The 22,886-nt window shown below is 43.8% G+C and overlaps 1 protein-coding gene across 1 annotated transcript in view; it reads left to right on the top strand.

The window, feature by feature from the left end:
- The first annotated feature begins 8,782 nt into the window (after positions 1–8,782).
- The window catches only part of RSU1 (Ras suppressor protein 1), a 102,673-nt gene continuing 88,569 nt past the window's right edge, over positions 8,783–22,886 (top strand). Inside the window, exons 1-3 of the mRNA XM_068212136.1 lie at positions 8,783–8,909; positions 9,175–9,286; positions 16,000–16,050. Coding sequence (XP_068068237.1) covers positions 9,178–9,286; positions 16,000–16,050 — 160 coding nt within the window. The 5' untranslated portion in view covers positions 8,783–8,909; positions 9,175–9,177. The remainder of the gene's footprint in view (positions 8,910–9,174; positions 9,287–15,999; positions 16,051–22,886) is intronic.

The following is a 22,886-nucleotide window of genomic DNA, read 5'->3' as shown; positions in this document are numbered from 1 at the left end:
AGGAGGAAACATCAGAGCAATGTACGACTCCGACCACGGGCGGTCGGGCGGCAGCGCCACCCAGTGGCGAAAGTGCCACATCACACCAGGTCGAGTCGGAACCGATCGGCCAGGCCAGCGCCGGTGCGCCACCCAGCGGTGGGACTGTAACATTGCAGCACTTTTTTCCAGTTTCATATAAAAAGGTTTCCAAAGGGAAAAAGACCGCGACGATGAGACGACAGCAGGAGTCTTCGCAGACTTCAGGGCGATGTGAGACCCAGGACATCTCTGCCGGGGCGCAACAACAGGATGACACCATGCACATCACAGCCTCGGAGGGCACTCCAGGTTGGGCGGTCCCAACGTCAAGGTCTGCTGACTCCTCGGGTCAGGGAGAATCAATCTTGATAATGTTACGGTATTTAATTGCAGCCTTGGAGGCACATCCAGAGCTGTTGGCACATCTTCCTAGAATTTTCCATATGATGTTAGGCAGTAATATTTTCTCTTCTGCAGCAGAGGTTCCGCTTTTACTCGAAAGCGTTCAGGCTTCGTCCTCACAAATGCCGTTGGTGCCGGTGAGTTCTCTTTCACACAGACAGGTACCTGCAAAGCCCTCAGATTTGCCAGAGGCGAGACTGAATTGGCCGGAGATCAGGAGGGATTTGGAAAGAGAAAGAGGTCTGTTACAGGGCTCGGGAAATATAATGATGCCAGTCAATTATGATGCACAGGGACAAAACCCGAGATGGGAGCGACTGGACCGTAATGCCATCAAAGACTTAGCCAAGGCCATCAGAGACAATGGGTTGTCGTCACCATATTTTAAGAAAACGTTAAAAAGCATTTTTGGAGCATATGATTTAACACCGTATGACCTTAAATATCTCACAACATCAATTCTTACAGACGCCCAAGCGCTCGTGTGGCAGAAGGCGTGGAGGAGAGCTTTGGAGGAGCTGAGAGCCAGGTACCAGGGCGGACCAAACGCGAATCTCACTGTGGCACAGTTGGCAGGTGATCCTCCAGATGACGACCCAGCCCAACAGGCGGTGAAGCTTCCGAGGAACGTGCTCAGCGACATCAAAGACGCAGCACGGAGGGCCATTCTACAGATCGCACCTGCGCGAGTCCAGGACACCCTCTTTTTGGAGATCAAGCAGGGTCCTTCAGAACCATTCACCTCCTTCGTGGATCGTCTTTCCCAGGCGGTAGAACGACAGGTATCCGAGGAGAGAGTGAGAGCACCCCTGCTCAGGACCCTCGTCTTCTCCAATGCCAATCAGGAATGCCGACGGATCATCAACCTGATGCCACACGAGGCCACCTTAGCAGACATCATAGAGGCATGCAGCAAAGTGGGGACACCACAACATGTCGCAGCCATTGTGGAAGAGCAATTGGGGAACAGGTTTGACAAACGTTTTGAAGAAGTTATTGCCTGTGTTAACAAAACCAGTGCCAGTTCAGGAAGGTGGTGCTATGGGTGTGGGGCTCAAGGACATATTAAAAAGAACTGCCCACAAGCTACCAAGCACAATAATCCGCCAGACCTTTGCCCTCGATGTAGGAGAGGGAAGCACCATGCAAGTGAGTGCCACTCACAGACTGATGTGGACGGTAGGCCATTGCCGTTGCCGGGAAACGGGAAAAAGAGCGCGAAAAACCAGCACGCTCCGACACAAATACTGGCTGTGACTCAGGACCAGAAGGGACAATCCATGGGGGACAGCAAGCAGAAACTCTCAGCAGAGCAGTTTCAGGGATCCCCAGCGACCCAGACTTGGTACCACCAGGATTCCAGCGCGTCCTGGCGACCTCCAAATTGACATGTCTCTTGAACAATGACCATGCTGTGATACCCACAGGTGTCACAGGGATTTCTACAAAAAGACAGGACTTTTTAATAATGGCCAGAGACAGAAGTAGCATTCTTGGCCTTGTTGTTTAACCTTTAATTTCAGCAAATAACAAGGAAGAGCTGATGGTCACAGCAAAAGCTCTTTGACCGCCTTTGACTATTCCAAAGAACACGCCAATAGCCCAGGCCATGGCTTTGCCATCTCACCCAGAGAAGCAGATCATGCCGGTGTTTAATAGGCAGGACTCTTTTCCTGGTGACCAGGTGGAAATACATGCATCGTGGGTGAAACATTTGAGCCGAGACCAACCCATTGTTACTTGTCAGTTGACTTGTAACGAAAAGACAATTTCTATCACAGGGATGCTTGATACCGGAGCAGACGTTACAGTTATTTCATATATTTTCTGGCCAAGGGACTGGGACTTGGTTGCGCCTTTGGGCTCTCTCACAGGCATAGGAGGCAGTTCCCTATGCATGCAGAGTGAGAACGTAATCGTTGTCACAGGGCCAGAGAGAAAGACAGCCATCATTCGTCCTTTCATTGTGCAAAAGCCCATCACAGTGTGGGGGAGGGACCTTTTGTCACAGTGGGGACTGAAGTTGGAGTTGGATTTTTAATGGGGGCCACTGAGGCACTCACCACCCTGAAACTAACCTGGAAAACAGATGAACCTGTCTGGGTTGGACAGTGGCCCCTTGAAAGAAAGAAATTGAGTGCCTTGAAAAAATTGGTTCAGGAGCAGTTGCAGAAGGGACACATCAAACCAACATCCAGCCCATGGAATTCTCCAGTGTTTGTCATTCACAAGAAGACTTCAGGTTCTTGGAGACTGCTTCATGATCTTAGGAAGATCAACGAGGTCATTGAGGACATGGGTTCTCTTCAGTTGGGACTTCCATCTCTCTCAGTGATCCCGAGAGATTGGCCGCTTGTGGTCATCGACCTCAAGGACTGTTTTTTCAGCATTCCACTCCATCCAGATGATGCTCCACGTTTTGCATTTTCTGTTCCAGGTTTCAACAGGGAGGACCCTCCAGAAAGATATCATTGGGTAGTTTTGCCACAAAGCCTCAAAAATAGCCCGACCATCTGCCAGTGGTACGTGGCCAAAGCCTTGCGTCCAGCACGGCAAAAATACCCAGGGGAAAAAATAATTCATTATATGGATGATTTGCTCATTGCAGCACCTACACAGCAGAAGCTGCAGGAGGTCTGTGACTGTGTGGTTGCACAGGTGGAAAAAGCAGGATTGGAAATCAGTACATTGAAGGTACAGGAGGTTGCACCTTGGAAGTATCTGGGATGGAAGATCTCAAAACAGACAATCAGGCCTCAGAAGTTGGAGATCAGCAAGAAGGTCACCACTCTTCGGGATTTGCAACAGCTCATGGGAGAGATCAACTGGATGAGACCAATCCTGGGAATCACCAATGATGACATCTCGTCATTGCTTGACCTTTCGAAAGGGGACAAAGACATGAAAGCTCCCAGGACTTTGGCACCTGAAGCACGGAAACAGCTTGAAAAGATCTCGAACATCATACAGCAGGGACAAGCACATCGTTTTGTACAATCACTCCCTTTCCAGTTAGCAGTGTTGGGGGAAGCTGTACAGTTCTATGGGTTGATTTTTCAGTGGGATGTGTCACAGAGGGATCCTCTATTAATAATAGAGTGGGTGTTTTTGTCTTACAGGTCTCCGAAAACAATCCTTACAGATGTAGAGATGGCTGCTCAGATTATTATTAAGGCAAGAACTAGGATGTTGACAGTGTCAGGAAGGGACTTTTCAACCATTTATCTACCTTTCACAACAGATTACTTCGATTGGGCAATGCAGCGATCACAAGATATCTTAATCGCCTTGTTAGGTTATCCAGGAGCTTGCACAAATCAATTTTTAGCACACAGGTTGTTGAGCACGAACATAAGTTTCAAGGAGAAACCAAAAATCAGTGAGGAACCATTGGAAGGGATGACAGTGTTCACTGATGGTTCGGGAAAAACCCACAAGTCAGTGGTCACTTGGCAAAATCCAAAAACAGGGGAATGGGAATCAGATATCAAAAAGGTAGAAGGTTCACCACAAATTACAGAATTGGCAGCAGTGGTCAGAGCTTTTCAATTATTTCAGGAGCCTCTGAATTTGGTCACAGACTCAGCATATGTTGCGAATGTGGTCAAAAGGTTAGAGGGATCACTTTTAAAACACAGATAATGAAATCCTATATTCATACTTAGTAAGCATGAGGAGAATTTTGGAAAATAGAGAAAATAAATATTTTGTCACACACATTAGAGCGCACACTTCACTTCCAGAGTTTTTGGCAGAGGGAAATGCTCGTGCAGACAAGCTCACAATGCCCATCTCAGAGACATTGCCAGACATTTTTGAGCAGGCAAAATTGAGTCATGCTTTCTTTCATCAAAATGCACAGGCATTGAGGGAATCCTTTCACCTTTCTATAAGCCAGGCAAGGGAAATCATCAGTGCTTGTCCAGATTGCCAGTTAGTACAGCCACCTGCATCAACGGGAGCAGTCAATCCGAGGGGATTGCAAAGTCTGCAGCTATGGCAGACTGATGTCACGAAATACCCATCATTCGGGAGACTCAAAAACATTCATGTTTCAGTCGATACATTTTCAGGAGCAATTTTTGCATCTTTACATACAGGGGAAACCGCAGAACATGCCTGCAGACATTTTTTACAAGCATTTGCATCATTAGGGGTGCCACAAGAGGTAAAAACAGACAATGGTCCAACTTATACAGGCAAGGTGCTTGACAAATTTCTGAAGAAATGGGGTGTCAGACACGTTTTCGGTATTCCTCATTCCTCCACAGGTCAAGCAATCATTGAAAGGACACACCACACACTGAAATCCATTTTGGATAAACAGAAAAGGGGAGAGGCAGGTGCAACACCTTATATGCGGTTGAACAAAGCTTTGTATGTTTTGAATTTTCTAAATGGCTCCTTTTCAGAACCTACTCCACCAATTGTCAGGCATTTCACAAACAGCACACAAGCAAAGCTAAGGGAGAATCCTTTAGTTTTGATCCGGAATCCAGAGTCAAGACAGATTGAAGGCCCATTTGCATTAATAACTTGGGGCAAGGGTTTCGCTTGTGTTTCCACAGGGCAAGGACCAAAGTGGGTGTCAGCGAGGCACGTGAAACCATATCAGGCACAGACACAAATGGACGAGATCCAGAAAAGCAGAGAGGAAAGCACGCAGACAGAGGCAGACAACGACGCTGCAGAGACTTCTTCAACCAACAAATAATATTTTAGAGACTTGGGGTTTTTCCTAAGGGAAAGTGTTGTTGTATTGCGGGGTTTCTCACAGGGGACATGGACATGGGGTTCAGAAGGGTAATGTTCATGTGCCTCATTTTCTTGCCCATTGCCTTAGGCAATAGGACAGGATTTCCTATTAAACAACCAAGGGAAAATGTGTGGGAAATTTTAGCAAAGGCAGCAAACTTAGACAGCATTTATCTGACACATTCAAGAGTGGGGAAACCTTTTTCAACATGCTTGGTGGGTGTGCCAGTGGAGGAATGGCCAATTCCAAAGGGCATCCCTCCGAGAGTTCTGAAGCCTTTTTCAGATCCTGTGGAGGGTTAGCATGTTTGGACACAGTTCCTTCCTGCGGCTCACTTTGAGCCCCCGGAGTTGGACATTCTTGGGTCAACAAGAATGAGATCATGTATCAAATTCAATCCAGAGGGAGTGGCAGAAACAGACAATCATACAGTAGATGTCACTCCAAACGAACCTTTTTATAGAAACGCCTCGTCATGGTGTAATTATACTAAGATGACGAGCAAAATATCCCATCCACATCCAATCAGTTTACCAAAAAGTTTGTTCCTAATTTGTGGGGACAGAATTTGGCCAGCTATCCCTGCAAAAATCAAGGGTGGTCTATGCAGCATTGGTGAACTTTCATTGATAACACCTGATTTGGAAGTTTTGAGGAGACAGACAAACAGGGAAAAGAGATCTTTAGAACAATATAGCCCAAATTGTGATGATGATGTTTACACCTGAGACAAGGCTCGGAGAATTGCAGTAGCAATTTTCTCATCCCAAGCAGCATCGAGGATGGCCTTGACACAGTTGGATCACATGGCATGTTGGTTGAGTAAGCATACTCATGCCATGTCCTCTACACTGAGTGATATGTTAACAGACATTGACAGTGTGAGGCAAGCCACACTTCAAAACAGGGCGGCAATTGATTATTTGCTGCTATCACATGGGCATGGGTGTGAAGAATTTGAGGGAATGTGTTGCATGAATCTGTCAGATCACTCAAAATCCATCCATGAAAACATAAAACAGATGCAAAACAGCATCAACAAACTCCAAAAGGTAACAGGATCTTGGTGGGATGACTTTATAAGCATTTTTAATCTCTCGCCATTGTGGAGAGAACTCTTAAGAATAGCATTTTATATTTTTATAGGTTTTGTAATTTTCCTTCTTGTTCTGCCATGCATGCTCCTATGCATCCGAAGGGTCATTAACAGAATGGTAAAACAAGTCTTTTTGGTTCAGATAAGGCAGGGAGATGTTGGAACCCAAAATGCTTTTCTGACATTTTCAAATATTCCTATGAGTCAGAAACCCTGGGAGACAGCTGGAGACAGCTGTGATTTTAATTTTGAGCCATGGAATGAGTTACCAGCTCTGCAGGAAGAACAAGAAGAGACAAAAATCTAGAATTTACAGTAGATAAAGTAGAAGTAGTTATAAGTTAGAGGAGAGTATTTTTACATTATGTTCATGGGGGTTTTGACTGATGTACGGGGGGGTCAGGATTAGTACAGGGGGGGTATGAAAAATCCAACATGGAGGATTTGGGGTGTGACTTGTCCTTTTCCTCCTTCTTCTTACCCTCCATCTTCTTGGTGATGTTGGCATTTTTTAATTGGGTTTTACTGAAAACACACTGTCCAACATGGGTGCTAGATATTGGTAGGAAATAGTAAACATGTAGTACGTAACAAGTAGTATTTAGTCTCTGTGCCTGCCCCTCAAGGGCAGATGCTCCCTTTCTGCCTTGCTGGACAGACCTCAGCAAGGGCACAGAGAGAACTGATAGATAAGAAATGGCAAACACCTGTTAAGAAGTCTGCGCCTTCTCTCGGCCAGCAGCCGAAGAGACAAGCTTCCTGATAATTTGAAAAAAATTATCCAGAGACCGAAAACTGCGGCTGCTGCGTCTTCCTTTGTCAGTGCAGGCCAGTGAAGGCCTTCTCCACCTTCCCGGAGTCACCTCAGCACTAGAGGGACATCTGAGATCGACTGCACATACTGGGAAGAGGAGGGGGGCATAAGAGAGACGAGAATGGGTGGCTGCAGTGACATAGACCCTCTGCAGGAAATTACTCTTCATGACTGTTGAAGGGACAATCTGAAAAATCAGTTTTCATGATCAAGGACCTTTGGATAGAGTAGCTTGTCTATCTTCCTTCCCACTCCTTCTCAGACAATTGGTATTCAGTGCTTGATGAGGCACTGAGAAACTTTAAAAGGAGGGCTTGACAGCAACTCCCTTTGCCAAACCCAATGCCAGTATCCCTGACTGGGGTACAGATTCATGCTCAGAAAAAAGGTTTGCTCAAGCAGGACCGAAAGAATGTCACATAGAAGCTGTGAATGATAGATGAACTTTTTACACAACAACAGGATAATGAAATTAGGTAGATAGCAAAAAAAAGCCCACAATCCTGATGAAAGGGAGTAATGACAATATGTTTATTAAGAGGGGAGTAATTACAACGTGGATATCTAGGCCACATGCAATGTTTTGATCACTGCAAAAATGGGGCAGAGAAGACAGGTGAGCTTTGTATTAGCTATGAAGACTGTTTTGTAAGTGTCTTGTTAGAGTTGCATGCACTCTTAGTTGGAATAAGGGAGCTGGACCACACTTACAGACAATTAATCTGCCAGGGCCTTTGTTACTAAATGACACCTACAATCATTTGCCATGAAATAAGAACAGCAGACACGTTAGCACTTAGGTCTTTGGGACAACTGACTCATAGCAGTTAGAGCATTTTCTTAGATGGGAAAGGGATCCAGATTCATGGTTGTGCAGACAAAATAAGAACTGTACATCATCACCCTGTACATCTGAGTGACAGTGGGTTCTGCTGAGAAATACAGCTAAAGGGAAGATACTCTTCCAGTAGTACCTTGTAAGGAAGACCTGAAAACAGACAGTAACTTCAGGAAGCACTCAAGGTAGAAAACTCCAATTAGGAATAAACATGCTACAATTCTGCAGTCCAGTATTACATCCTTACATTCCTAAAAAAGGAAAAGTTGAAGTAGCACCTCCAGAAAGTTTTTTTTATTTGCTGGCTTATGCAAATGCTCATCATCTTGGTTTCTGTGGATACCATTTTTAGGCTACTAAGTAACACGATGGAGTACATATCCAAAATTCAAAGCTGTGGTTCTCAATGGGTAGCCTGGCCTCAGGTAACTTAATAGATTTAGTCATTAATTGCTCTGAGCTTCCGTATCTGTTGAATGACAAGTGAGTAGGAGCACTAGAATTCCTACGAAAGAGGTTACGTGCATAACTACAACGCCATGGCATCTCTACTACTGGTCGAGACAGGTTACAGGTGCTCAGAACGTGGACCCAGCCGTGTGACTGGTTTTGCTGTTAGAGCCGACTGGAAAACCCAGGAAGTCACCTGAAGAAATGGAAACCGCTGGTTAAACGCACCGGGATTTTTTTTTGGTGTGGGTTATTTTGGCGATAATGCGTGTTGTCTCCGGCAGCCTTTCCGAATCCCGGAGCTGCCCGGGAACGCCATCCCGACCCGCCCCCGCGGGGCCGCCCGCCCCCGCCTGTCCGTGCGGGCGGGGCTGCGCTGCGCCTGCGCGCGGGGCGCGGGGGGCGGCGCGCACGGGATCCGCCGGGGCCCGCCCGCCGTCCCGCCGAGGGATCCGCCCGCCGTCCTGCCGCTTCCCATCGCGTCCCGCCGCTTCCCGCCGCTTCCCGCCCTGTCCCGCCGCAGCGCCGCGCGGTGAGTGCCCTCGGACACCGCCGGGCCTGGACGTCCGCCCGGGGCGGGAGCGCGGCCGGCATCCCGGGCAGTGCTCCGCTGGCATGGGCGGGCGCGGCGGACGGGACGGGATGGGATGGGATAGGGCCCCCCGGCGGCGCTGGGCAGGGGCGTTCTCTGCCCTCGGGCCCTCGGGGCCGGGGCTGTTCCGGCGCTGTCCCGGTTGGAGCCCTCGGCGGGTTTCCCCCGCCGCCCGGCTCACGGTGTCCATTTCTGCCCCGCCTAGACCATGTCCAAGTCTCTGAAGAAGATCGTGGAGGAGAGCAGGGAGAAGAACCAGCCCGAGGTGGACATGTGCGACCGCGGCATCTCCAGCATGCTGGACGTGCCCGGCCTGTGTAGGTACCGGCGGCGGCGGGCGGGCACAGCGCGGAAACTTCCTTATTTGTCCCGGGCGAGCGGGGGCCGGCCCTGGGCGCGGGGGGTCCGGGCCACCCCGCCCCGGCCCGGGCGCCGTCCCGCTGAGTCCGAGACTCTCCGGTGCGGGGCTGGCCTTTGGGCACGGGGGGCTTGGGGAGAGATGGGGCTCCCGCAAGGAGCCGTGTGTGTCCAGGGGAGCCCGCACGGGCTCAGCGTTCCCTGTCGCACTGCTGGCATTCTGGCACTTGACTGATGGGGAGACTTTCCCTCTTCTCCGTCCTGCTGCTGAAACAAAAACACCAACCAAGTAGCATCTCCACCGGGTCTTGAAAAGGATAGGGTGACATCAGCCTGCAGCTACGGGCGACTGGCCTCTGAAGGAGAGGACAGTAATACTGTATCACACATCCAGCAGCTCCGTGCTTTCGATGTTACACGATTGCACATGCTTGCTGAACCATGACAGGGTGCTGCTGTCGGTATGGTGCATTTGCTGTAGTTAAATTCACAGCAAATACAGCATACCAATAGCAACATGCTGTTATGGTTCTGGAGAACGCATAAATGAAGAACGACTTAGGTGTCTTGCCTTGTTCAAGTGCACTTGATGTTATGACTTAGCCAATACTCGGGGAGTTAAAGTTGTGACTGTCTGTAGTGGGCCACAGGCTGACGTTTTTCTGAATGCATGATCCAGTGAGGGGAAAAAAAGCAAAATCTCAACCAACCTATGTACTTAAGCTCTTGACTGTATCCTGGTTTAGCTCTTTACTGTGTTTGTTAAACTTGGGAGCAGCCAGGAGCAAATGTACATAACTCTTCTCACAACATAGATATGAGCTCAGGGAAAGGTATGGCTCACTACCAACTCGCCATTATCTGCAGAGTTGGGAGCACATCAAGGTGTCTTCAATCACATCAGTAAAGGATGAAGTCTTAAGTACAGTTTTGCAGAACTAGGTTCTGTACTTAAGTCTTCATTCTGTACTACTGTTTTCCTGCTTCTGTGTGGTGCATGGGACTGTGGGAAGATGGTGCTGTAAGGACCACATATGTGAACTCACATTAAATAGGAAGTTTAACAGAGTACTGTTGCTTTTGATAAGTAGACTTGGTGCCTGCTATCAACACTAGACAGATAATTCATTAACTAGTTTTGATCTTTCAAGCATGGAAAAAGGATAATGTTGAAGTACATTTATGATCCTAAAAAAAAAGCTTTTCTTGCACAAAAGACTCTTAGGGGTTTGTTGTTCAGGCAGTGCCAGGGACCAGGGTAGAGCACTGTGGTCCTCAGATGCACCCTGATACCAGGTTGCTAATTAAGCATCTGAAATGTCTTTGGCAGGGAGCTCCCTACATGAAGTATAGACTTGTGATACCCTAGTTAGACTGCATCAGAGGAGTCTCTGTGCAGATACTCTTGGTGCATACTGTGTGACTTGATGTAGCATGAGGATTTGGGTCCTTCTTCAGTTTGAGATGAAAGTTAGGGAAGGGGAAAATGATGACTGGTTTCTGTTAAATTAATTATTTTTCAGTTATTATATTCACTGACAGAACTCAAAAGTTGGTTTGGGTTTTTTTTACCATGGAGGTATTTGCCTTCTGGAGAAGGAACACCTTTCACCAAATAAAAAGTAATGAATAGGTGTTACTTCTGAATTTTTAGTGAAGGGTTGAGGAAGTGTTGAACTTGTTTTCAGACCCCTGTCATCTGACTCCAAATGGGTGGTCTTCTCTAATGCAGATTGGATGTTTTGGTTTTCTCTGCCTCTCAGAACTGGCATGTAAGCTAAAGGAGATTGACCTGGTTATTTCCTTCCCTGTGTGTTGCATACCTTTCCAAGGCAGTGTTAAAGCTTGTCTTTTCAGCTGTTTTTATTTTTTCCTTCCATGAAGTAAAGCTCTCTATTACAAGCAATCATAACTGTTCATGCCCAGTGGCTCTTCTTGCACAGCATTTCATCTTTAAGGAGGGCCACTAGTAGATTTTGAGAGTTAAGGTAAGTTTAGACAATGATTGGAGGGAACATTTTTGGCTATTTGAGATTGTAGGTTGGAAGGTATGCCTGTGTTCAGTAGCCCCTGATGAGCATTTTGTCTCATGTAATTATTTAGTGGTTATGATTGTCCCTACCAGAGGTGCCAAGTACCCTGTAAAGGTAAACTGCTCCCTCTAGTCCTAAATCTTCAAGGAAAGGACCAAGCCTTGTCTCACTGCATGTTTGAGTACTTGCTGCAGAGTGCCTAATGAGCTTGTATTTAACCTTTCTAAACTTAATTCACATAGGGTTAATACAGGCACAAGGATTTGGAAGCAGTGTAACCATGTAGCATCTGTTCAGCATGCCAGTCCTTTAACTTAGGTGTCACCCTCTTCTTGTCATGTGTGTATAGACAAAAAAACCAAAAAAAAAGGTAAGTGATAGAGAAAAGTGGTATTATGTGGGGGCAAAGAAGAGCAAAGGGGAATATATGCCCTGTCTTGGATACAGTTCTCTTCTGGCTTCTGTTTTCAGTCTAGGCTTCCTGCAGTACAGGGCAGTTAGTCATACTTTCTTTTGCCTTGTGTTCCACCCTCTGCAGTAGCTGTGGGAGAGAAAAAGCAGACAAAACTTGATTCTGCCAAATACCAGTGTGTCTTTCCAATTAAGAATGAAATACTTCTATCTGGAAGGAGATTGGCAAGCTGGCTTAGATCTGTAAGCTTGCCAACCTTTACATCTTTTCCCACTTTCATATTTAGCAAAGAAAGAGTATGGTTACCAGCTTATATACAACGTGGAGTTCAGATTCACAAAAAAGGTTAAGTAGTCCCTGAAGCACTTCTAACTCGTGAGTTCATTAATGTCATTAGAAGTAGAGTTCTATTTTTGGAATATTCCTCGAATCCAGGCACTTCCATGTTTTCTACTAATGACTTAAAATACAAATTAGATTTGTGTTACAAACCTTCAGAGCATCTGAATTTTTATGCTTTCAGAACTGTAATAGGAGAGCACTTTTTCAGATATGTTGTGTAGAAAAGAAATTCCATTTGAGATAAAAAATACCCCTTGATCTAAGTGTTCTGTGCTTTAGCTGGGCATGCAAATACCACATGAAACAGTTTTGAGCGTTAAAGACTTTTTTTATTATTCCAGCATATGATAAAACAACAGTTACACCATTTGTGTGCACATCTCTACTATAGTTGTGCATCCTTCATACATAAATAGTGTAAAAATGTCTTATTGTGTTGGTTTGGGTTTTTTGCCTCCATATTGTGAAGTAAATAGATTACATTTGTTTTTAAAGCACCCACTATGGACAGGTAATAGTAGAGAGCATTAATAGACATCCTGTAGGCTGAGCAAGCAGGTTCAGCCAACTCCAGCAAGAAGGGAGTAATGTGCCCTTTCCCCTAGCATAGAAAAGGATAGGGTATTTATTGATAGGACTTTGAACAGCCATCAACAACTATGGGATTGTTCTTAGAGTATGGACCAGTCTCATTTTTGTGTCTTTTAAGCAGTTGATGCGGAGGAGGAGGTACAAGTAAAGGAATTATTTTGCCCAAATAACTTGTGACATCTGCTCTGTTGTCAGGGAAGGAATATTGGATGCAATCCTATTTATGTGTTGATTTGTTCTCATTATCATTCCATCTGTAAGCTGTTCATATTTTGCATAAAGTACATACTTGTGTGACTAGATTTCTTTATCAGAAAGTTAGTGTTGATAAAACTGTTCATTCCTAAAATAATGAAAGCACATAAGATGGAGAGGCAGGCTACTTGTTAGAATACTGTAATGCTCATCCTGCATTAACTTCCTCCAGTGGGACAGGCAGTGTCTTATCTTGGTTCAGCAAAGTCACTGGGGTCTTCCTGTTTTGTGGGTGTGGGTTTTTTTTTTTCCTAATTTATTTTACTTTGGTTTGGTTGTTTTGTCAGGTTGGTTGTTTGGGGTTTTTTGGGAGTTTTTTGTTTTGATATATTTTTATTTGCTGATGGGCAGGGCTTTTATTTGTTTTATATTTTCCTTAATAATTACATTGAGTATTGTCATCCGGATATTTTAAGTGAAGCTAGCTTGCAGTGCAGGGCAGCAGGATATGAAGAGATTTGATAATAGTTGCAAAATGGAAGAACCTAAATATTCTTCCCTTGACTCACTCTTTTTTGAAGTAATAGTGGGACTGGGACCATAATGAGAATTTGTGATTACTGTGCAAGTAAATTGCTCTGGCAATAGGTATTGTCCCCCTATAGAATATAGGTATTATTCTGTGTGAATATCTGGTGCATTCATGAAATCACAATAACTTATTGCCCGTATGCTAATGACTACAATGTTAAAAGGTAGTGTCTAGAAGCTCCTGCAGTGGCATCGTAGAGAGGTTATAGCAATTTCCAGTGGGAATCTCAGTGTCCTTCCATTCTTGGGGGACCGGTACATGGGCTGAGTCATCTGACCTGTTGTAGGCTGGGCTTACCTGGACTGTGTACATCCATATCAAAATTGCCCCACCAGCCCTCTCTTTAGCCTTCGAGATGTTACTTGGGGATGTTAATCAGTTAAGACAGATGTCTTCCTTGCCAGACTTGATAGTTCAGTTGTCCTACAGAATGACTTTATTTCTAGGATGAGGTAAGTCTCAGTCAGCTGTTCCACAACACAGTCCTTTTCACAGGAGTAGGTATGTAGCAGCATAAGGAAAACATTATTTCCAGGGGCTGGTTGTTTGACTCAGGTCTGTTTAATGTATGTAAGCAAATTTCTCACTGTGTAAGAAGTAAGCAAATACTGCTCTCTTTATCTTGGTTCCTTTTCTTAATATGCTTCTAAACTTGCCTCTGAACTGGTAGTCACTGTGGCCCTTTCAAGACTGAAGAATCTCTTTGTCTTAATATGTCTAAAATGCTGCTGGAAGTAGTCCAGAGTACAGACACCTAAACCTTTGCTCTTTTCAAAACAGTATTGGAGTGTAGCCTTATTTGCTCCTTTGGGGGTTGTCAGCCTGCCATTGCTGGTCAAAGATGCCATGGGACTTTTTGTTATGCATCAGGATTGACTGAGATAGTGGAGTTTCACACAAGGTTAGGTCTAGGCTTCAGTCAAATTTGTACAGTAAAATACAGATTCAAATGTCTTTAGCTTAGGGATGTTGGCCTTGAAATTTTTAACGTGGACTTTGTTCCTTTCTGTATAGATGTGAGAGAAGAAACCCTTCTGAAAATAATATCGGTTGAAGAACACAGTAATGAGACAAAAAAGGAGAGGGAATAGTGAGAATAATGCTTCTAACCTCGTGTTGCTAAAGGCCAGTAGTGCATGTGGCTTGATGGTGTAGTCAAAAGGCTTACCTTCAAATATGCACAGAACTTATTACGGCATTTAAATTCATCAGGAGTTCAATGTTCAGAAGACCAAAATCTGCAGCCCCAAAGCTTCATTGCTCTTGAGTAAGGATCCATGCTTCCTTTGTACAGACATGATGACATTGTTTAACTTCTCTGCTTTAAAAGCAAAGTAAAATGGAAGCAACATTGTACAGTATCAAAAACAATAATGATTTTTTTTTCCTTTTTATTAAAAAAAGCAGATTTTTTTTGTTGGTGCTCTTGAGTCTAGGTAAAGCCTCAGAGCTCCAGAATGACTTGTTTCTGAAGTAAAATGCAGAAAAAAAAAGGGTTTTTTCCCTGGGATTGATGATGTCAGATTTTATCTGGCTATGGTCTAGGTTCAGTTGCCTTGGAACTGAAGACCTCAGACTAGAGGACTTTTCATCTCAGTGGTAGGGCTGCCCTTCTGGTGGTAGTGTTCTTATTAGTCAGGCTTGAATATCAAAAGGCCCATGAAATGTTGGCTTTTACTGATTGTCACAGTTATTAAAATAGCTATATCAAGAGAAACAAATGTGTAAAGCTTACTTAGGCATTTGTTCACAAGCTTGTGTCTATCTCCAGAATCTTCTCTCATTTTGCTGTGCAAATTGCAATCTTATATTTATCTGTATGGGTAAGCACTCAGTAGTGTTTTACGGTTGCCTATGGTTCAGATACCTATGTGTCCTTTGTTTTAAAGATAGAGCTCTTTGTGGAGGCTGCTGCTCTTGTCTGCCCTTTAGTGATGATTTTCCTACAAAACTCTTACAGACTTTCTATGAGCTTTTTTCCTTGTTCTCTTGTTCTGCACAGTAGTTTGGTGCAAGCAGTACTTTGAGTGCTCAAATTCTGGGAGAAATTCAGGGTGGGTGTGCTGTATCTTCTTTCCTCTTCCCTGCCTTTCCTTCCTTCACAACCTGCAATTGCACAGGGAACTGTGGTGATGCTTTAGTTTTTGGGGTTTTTTTTAAACATTGAACTGTCTGATCTGATGGTGCCTTTGAGTGACTGCTTTCATTCTAACAGGTTGTATTTGCCTTTGTTAAGTCATGAGCTTTTTCAAGGATTAGCTGAAACAGGTTGCTGTATCAGTGAGTAAAACTCTCCATGTTGTGTCTGATGCAGTAACAGAAATGTGAAATAAAAGGGCAGAGGAGTAGGTGGACTCGCCCTTTACTCTTGCGCTCTCTTGTTTATTTGTGACACTGCATGTGAATCAAGTTACTGGAGTGGAAAGAATTACTTTACTGTTTTATTTTTCAGCTGAAATAGATATAAGCTCTCAGTATAAACTAACTTGTTTCTCTCTTCATTTACAGTTACGCTGTCTCACATCACACAGCTGGTTCTGAGTCACAACAAGCTTACAAGTAAGTGTGTTCCTGGTTTTGGACTTGGTTGCAGGCAGTTGAGTAACATTGAAGAGATGACGCTGCTAGTTTGATACAGAGTGCAATGACACTATTAGAGTGGTGCTTCTTGGTTGCTACTTCATTGAAAGCAAAGAGATGGAGGGTGTGACTTAGCAGCGATTTTCAACATGCCTTTCCAGCCTCAGTACAGACCTGCAATGTACTGGAAGATCTGTAGTTCTCAGTCTTGTCACCAGTTCAGCCAGAAATCCATTTCCAACCATGGCTCAAAAGTCCTTATATTAAGGTGAGGACTTTTGAAATTTTTTGCTGTATCAGAAACAACACAGTTTGCATTTTAGTGAATGGATAATGAATTTGACTAAAGCAAATTACAGCTCCACTGCATTGCATCTATAGCCAAACATATATGAGCAAGGCCAACTGAATGTAAGCATCAGGCATGGAAAAAAAAAAGTAGCCCATTTCTGTCCAAAAAAAGGTTATCTGGTCATACTGCTCACACCACCTTCAGGTTGTGGATCCTGCTTCCCACAGTAAAGGGGCTCCTAAGTGAGGTGTTGGTGAATAGCATGTTGAGAACAACATAAATATGAGACTTAACTTGGTGGAGGGAGATACCAAACTGACTTTTACAAGGCAAAAGTTTTTGTGGGTTTGGGTTTTTTTGTTTGTTAGTTTTTCTGGTTTATCTACCAATGTCTTGTGCAAACATTCCTGCTTCTTGGCTGTTGAAATTCAAGCAGTGAATTTTGTCTCGCCCCTGTTTCTGTGCATCTTCTAAAAGGAAGTGTTTGTCTTGTCAATGTTCTTCTTCTTGTCTGCTCTCTGCATGTACCAGTAGGTTTCTCTCTAAACCAGTCCTCTTTCTGAAACTCAGCTGGAGAGATTAAATGTGGAGGGGAATGGAACCAAAAAAGTGGATGTGTGTTGACAAGAGGTAAATTAGGGTGTATCCAAGGAAATATTTACAAATTGAGGTGAGTCTTAAGAACACAAACAAAGTAATAAAAATTCAGCCTGTTGAACTCTACACTACTTGCTGCATGAGCTGTAAGGTAGTATGTGTTATTTAAAATATGTGAATTAATGCAAAAGTGTCACTACAGTCTGAGCATTTGCAGAGGATTAAGCATGAGGAAAATATAAATATCCCTAGGTTTTAGCGCATAAGCACTTCTCTGAATGCAGTTTATTGAGTATTAATATGTAACTTAAAGAGTTTGTAGTAGTAAATAGATAAAATTATGGGCGCTTAGTGACTAGCTGTGAGAACTATAAAATTATGGGTGCTTAGTGACTAGCTGTGAGAACTGTGAATTAGTTGTTCAGGACCCTTCTTTTCTTAGTGTAGTGCCCTCTAGACTGCCATCTTGCTTTTTGTTTTTATCCCATTGTAGTTTTTAAAGAAATCTCAATTTAGTTAAAAATATGACCGACAGTTTCCAGCCATCTGGTATATAAATGATGACTGATCAGTAAACTAATGGGCCAGTTAAGGGAGGAAAAATCCAAAGTGCATCACTGTTAAACATGCAGCTCTGTCCATGTTTTAGAAGGACATGAAGTTACAAATAGCTCGAAGCTGGGAGAATACTCTATTGAGAAAGATTGTGAAGAATTTTCTTTGGGCATATTGCCATCTGGCGTCTTCTATCAGCCACTGGTGGAGCTGGGCTGTGGGGCCACCCAGGTAGTGACTTTTGTGTGTTCCCTCACTGCAAAGAGATGGCTGTCCCTGAACTTGAGCTAGGCAGTTAATTGGACTCAGGCACTGCAGCTTTCTCTGCAGCCTTTGGAGGGTTGCAGGCACCTTGAGATAGCAGTTCATTCTGCACAGTTCTTGTGGTCAGACAGCTTACCCAGGGTTGGGTACCTTAGAGCTGACAGGCAAAGCTTCTCTCTGGTGCTGATTATTTACTCTGGTATCTCTGTCTGAATGGCTGCTTACCTGGCACAAAGATGAAATTAGTTGGAAATGTTGTTCTTTGTAAAATTCACTATTCTTTGTCAGAGGTTTGTAAAATTCCTAGAAATTCTTTGAAATCTGATACTTTCAGATTGCCAGTGAATCAGCTCTCCCACCTGGTGCCTTACAAATTTTAGCATAGCTAAAGGATGATCTCAGCTGAGCACACAACTGGTTGAGCAGGGAGCAGGTGCCTGCCTTGCTCTGAGGAAGAGGAGATAGGCTGAAGCTCTTGCATGGAGACTTGAATCACAGTAAACTTGGCTGTCTCAGATCTGACTCTGGGGAGGCTCATGTGCTTCAGCTTGAGCTCCACACTGAAAAGCTGACTAACCAACCTATGTTCTAGCTGAGTCTTAGCTACAGACCTGACTGGGGGAGGAAAGATACAGTAATAAGTGTCCAAGAAGGATGTGTCCAGGTTGACTTTAACTATTCAAGAAAAATACAGAGTGTACCATTGGCTTAAAGCAATTTTAGTTTTCAGAATACCAGTTTAAAGATTGCCAAGACTATAAGTTTGTGTTAAATTAAATCTCACCCTTCAATTAACTGCTTTCTCCTAAAGTAGCTGTCAGATCAGCAGGCTGCAAGTACATGCCTTCTCTCAGCCAAGGGATTCTGTCAGCCTTTCTAATTGCTCTGTTTAGGTTTCTTTCGTGGGAAGGTAAGGCCACTGCTTGTCCTGAGAAGTAACTCATTGAGTCTGAAACTTACTCTTCTTTCACAAATGGATGTAGACACTTAAATAGACAGCACACATTTTTAAAAGGCTAAATTTCAAGTTCATGTTCTCATACTTGACACTGTTGACCTAATCTCTTAAGCTATGTAATTAATTGTCTTAGCAGATTGTTCTTAAAATGACTGGGAAGCTGATGGCAGTGACACTTTGACATGCTACACTAAGGTCATATTAGCATCTTCTACTAGTTTTCTGCCATTTAAATGAGTGTTCTGCTAGCTTTTTTTTTTTTGTGTTTAGGGTAAATATGTCCATCTGAAAGAATAAATAAATGTAAAAAGTAGATATGCATATTTTTATGTAAACATACTTTGTATTTTTTTCCAGAAAACTATTAAAACTAAGTAAAGTTTCCTCAGCAAGTATAAGGACTGCTCAATTAAATCCATCATACTGCTCAGAATACTTTTGTGGCATGGATTTTATTAGTATTTCTAGTGTGCCATTTGTACTTCATCTACGTGTCTAAATCATTCATTATCAGAAGTACTCAAGTCCACATTGATTTTTCTGGAGGATATTAGGCTGAATATTTTTTCAGCTATCTGGTGCTGTGATAATGGAGGAGTCTTGAACTGGCTTTTTCTGTTCTAGGTGACTTCTGAAACAGTTGAGTCTGTCCTTTGCTGCTTGGTGAGAACTTCTTTTGCTTCAAAATCGGAAGCAAAACTCTCAGGGAAGCCAAATAGCTGTGATTCTGCATAAGTTGCAAAGCTGGGATGATTCCTCTGTAGGGTCTCTGACAATCCAGTAGAAATCAGAAGGAGAAAATGAATATTTGTGCTTTTTCTTGGCATAATGTAGACATAAGGGCCACTTTCTCTGTATGTTCTACTGGGAGTTTTTTGTTCCATCATTTAGTCATTTTAAAGCCTTCTATCCAGTATACAGATGAGAAGCAAAATTCAAGACAGTCTTAGCCTGTATAGGTTGTCTGATCCAAAGCCAGGTGTCTTTTGAACCCATTGGCTATCATCAAAGTCAATGCAATAGAAGTTCTAACAATGCTTTTTAAATTAGTGGAAATGAGTGGCTGAATCATAGGTACCTGCCCTTCAGTGTGGTGGAGTAACTCGGGTAGATGTGACCAAGTTGTTTTTGTTCATGTCACTTGATGCTAGCTGAGGGACATACAGATAATGTTCACCTCCTGCTCAATAGGATCATTTATGGGACATGAATAGTGGTAGGGAATTAGGGTAGCTGTGCTAGAGGGGCAGAGAGGGAGTTTGAGCCACAAGACATACTATTGTAGAAAACACATTTGATCAGTTTGGTCAGCCACAAATATTGTATCTGCATCATCTGTGCAACAGTAGTAATTTTTGTGGGTATTTATGCTTCTGTTTTGTGTATTTCTAGGGCTGCTTCACTCAAGTTCAGGTGAAATGTAACTGAGTCTGCAGCAGTCTTGCCCACTTGCTCATCTGGTGCCTCTGGGCAGGATGAAAGTGACCTTCAGGTGTTGGTGTAGAGTTGCCTGTTCTGCAGGGGCAGCTGCTATGATTCCTGTGACATCGCTGCTCTGTGGTTCAAGCTGGGGTAGTGGTGCCAGTCATTCATTGCTTCTTTCCTTTCTCATCTTTGGTCCCTTCCTTTTTGTGGGGTGATCCATTAGTTTTTTGCTGCCGGTTCCCATTTCCAGACCTGAATTTTGTTTGAGTTCACTTTGTGCTTGTGTCAGAATGGCTGTGTCTTACTGTTAAGGAATTTGTCATAAAAGTTGTTGAAATCAGACTTAAGGCTGTTTTGTTCAGAGCCCTTCAGCTAGAGTTCATGTTTTAATATTGGTCCTGGGGAACAGGCTGGGAATTGCAGAATACTGAGATTCTGGGGACCTCAGGTCAGGGAAAGGAAGGCATATCACCAGACTTGTCTCTTTTTTTAATCTGGGTCTTGCTCCATACAGTTTCAAGCACAACAAGGTGGAGCTCTGGGAGACAGTGTAAAATAGATAATCTGAGTCAGGATCAGGATTTTTTTCCTAGCTGATGGTAGGGTTTGTCTATCACACGTCTTGAGGGTTCATGGGGTTTTGGGGTTTTATTTATTTATTTACTTGATTTGTAATTTGATTGTACTAGTACAACAAATGGCTGCCTTTAACTGGAAAAAATACCTTTGCAGACTAAAGTCAGCAGTTAGGTTAGGTTTCACTTTTTGGTCCCTTTGTGCCCCATTAGATTTGTAAGTGAGCAAGAATTGGAGTAGAACTAGTAACAGAAAAAACTCCTTTTCAAAAAGAATACTAATAGAGCATCAAAATGTGGCTTATGCCTTGTCTGCTTTTTCCTAGAAGAAGAGCTTTTGTGTACTATTTTGCCATAAAGTATGAAGGGACACTGAACCTTCTGGAATTTTGATAGGTCAGCTAACTCAAGGTATTCTCCAGACACTTGGAACATATACAGAATTTCACATCCTAGTATAGGATGGAAAATCCTTACTTGGTATGCTGATGAAGTTTTGACAATTAAAATCCATGTATTATATTGTGAATAGGAAGTGTTTGAAGAGGTTTCAGATGCTCAGTTTGTCTGTTATCCCACCCAGAAGGGCACAGAGGGGAAGATGGGACTGGAAAGCAGGCTGGAATATTAAAGGTTACTTCGGCATTGGCAGCAGGCGTCGTCAGTACGTTGAAACTATTATGCTGCCAACCTGTTTTATTTTCATTTCTTTTGAGATGTGCAGTAAGTCTTTGACTTGTAAGTACCATGACAGTTCCTCGCGTTAGCTGCCGCTGGTGGGTAATTACCATTGCGATCATGTGAAGAAGTCAATTCCGAGATTCTGTCTCTGTGCCGCTGTCTGCTGGCAGCGGGACTGTTCCTGCTGCCAGGGAGGGACCTGGTCGCTGTGGTTTGTCCAGTAGAGGTCACTGTTTGAGTGCATTTAGCATTTCTTTCCCCGGAAAGACGCTTGTGTTCCTGGTAGCTGGCAGCTATTTGTCCCGCCTGCTAGGTGATGGTGCGCAGCAACTTCGTTTTTGCTCTTCTCCTCAGTCTCCTTAACCTCAGGTGGTCCTGTGCTCACTGGCTTCGCATACTTTTGTGCTGTCTGTAAATGATCTCAGAAGTTTCCTGCTATTTGTAGCTCACTCCTGATGATTCCTATATCCTTTTGTTCTCGTGCTCTGGTTCCTTATCCAGTACTATCAAATGATTAAATGATGAGAGATCTGGAACAACTGTTTTTTTCTCAAACCTCTTCTGTGTTACCTGATGTCGTGTTCTCTGTCCTCCTCTACCATTCTTCTGATCTGCTGTCCTGTATTGTTCTGTGATCTTTCCACTGCTTCTCCCTTGATTCTCGTGTAATCCTTTCTCATCTTTGGTCGCTTCCTTTTTGTGGGGTGATCCATCAGTTTTTTGCTGCTGGTTCCCATTTCCAGACCTGAATTTTGTTTGAGTTCACTTTGTGCTTGTGTCAGAATGGCTGTGTCTCATTGATCTTTTGACAGCCATGTGGTCACCCTTTATCATCACTGTACATTTTGCCTTCTTTCAGCAGAGCAGTTCAAAACTTTTTTTTTCTGCTCACACGACTTACTGCTTCTTTGCTCTGCCATCTCCTAAATTGTTTTTCTCTCTGTGTGTGACCAGCACAGAAGCTTGTTCTTTTGTTGCTGTTAATCCTCTTGACTGTGTCCTTGATCTTTTTTAGCGTGCTGCTAAAATCTCTTGGTTTAATTTTTACATTAGGATGTCTCCTTTCTGAGTCACCTTTCTGGCAGTAGTCTGTACCTGGATGTATTGGAGGTTGTCCAGAGACAGCAACACTGCATCTGCCTGTCCTGAATTCCTTCCCAGTCTAGCTGCTTTATCTTTTCCAGTCTGCTGAAATATGTGATGGTGTCTCCCACTGGTATTGTCTGACACTTTGCATCTTGCCTAGTATCAAATTATTTATATAACAAATTTGCTGACTTCTGGAAGGAACCACATGACCGTGTACTTGTTATTTTTGTTGCTTCTTGTATTCTCCTCTACTATGCTTCTGCCTCTGCTTCCTTCTGGTAAGTCATTCCATGCTGTTGTTCTGACACGATATACCAAGGGGGCAGGTAATGTCTGCAAGGTGAGACCAGGGCTGTGTCCAAAGCACAGGACTTGTGCC

Source organism: Anomalospiza imberbis, chromosome 1 (genome assembly GCF_031753505.1).
Source record: "Anomalospiza imberbis isolate Cuckoo-Finch-1a 21T00152 chromosome 1, ASM3175350v1, whole genome shotgun sequence".
In the NCBI taxonomy this organism is placed as follows: Eukaryota; Metazoa; Chordata; class Aves; order Passeriformes; family Viduidae; genus Anomalospiza; species Anomalospiza imberbis.
Note: the sequence above shows the minus strand (reverse complement) of the source record. Positions and strands in the feature narration are given on the sequence as shown.